Source organism: Propithecus coquereli, unplaced genomic scaffold (genome assembly GCF_000956105.1).
Source record: "Propithecus coquereli isolate 6110/MARCELLA unplaced genomic scaffold, Pcoq_1.0 Scaffold227, whole genome shotgun sequence".
NCBI lineage: Eukaryota > Metazoa > Chordata > Mammalia > Primates > Indriidae > Propithecus > Propithecus coquereli.
In genome coordinates, this window is record NW_012147808.1 from 3,763,417 (window position 1) to 3,764,003 (window position 587).

A 587-nucleotide genomic window follows, 5' to 3' on the forward strand; every position below is an offset into this window, starting at 1 on the left:
CGATAAATAAAAATAAATTGAACTAACGAATGAAGAAAGCCTCCAATCCACGCCACCAACAGCATGAGGACACACGCCCGCCGATTCATGATGATCAAATAATGGAGCGGTTTACAGATGGCCACGTAGCGATCATAGGCCATCACCACCAAAAGAATGACTTCAGCACCAGCAAATAAATGATCTATAAAAACTTGAGTCATACAAGCCTGAAAGGAAATGGTCTTTCTTTCAGAAAGCAAGTCTGTGATCGTTCTGGGAGCAATGGCGGTCGAATAGACAGTATCTATAAATGATAAATAAGCCAGAAAAAAGTACATGGGGGAAGCCAGGGACTGGCTGGCCGCGATGGTCACTACGATGAGCAGGTTGCCCAGGACCGTCACAACGTAGATGAGTAAGAGTGCGACAAACAGAACTTTCCGCCCCTCAGGGCTCTGTGTGAGCCCCAGGAGGATAAATTCAGTCACATTGCTCCTCTTTTCCATGTTCTTCTAAAGGTATTGAACTCAGGTGTCAGAGCCTGCAAACCAAAGTGTCGATAATGAATTAGAGATGATCGCAAGCTCCATGTCAAAAACGTAAAG

At 45.0% G+C, this 587-nt stretch overlaps 1 protein-coding gene across 1 annotated transcript in view; it reads right to left on the reverse strand.

The window, feature by feature from the left end:
* Positions 1-488, reverse strand: part of LOC105811041 (olfactory receptor 4A15-like) — a 13,697-nt gene extending 13,209 nt beyond the window's left edge. Inside the window, exon 1 of the mRNA XM_012645116.1 lies at positions 2-488. Coding sequence (XP_012500570.1) covers positions 2-488 — 487 coding nt within the window. The remainder of the gene's footprint in view (position 1) is intronic.
* Between the last annotated feature and the right edge of the window lie 99 nt (positions 489-587).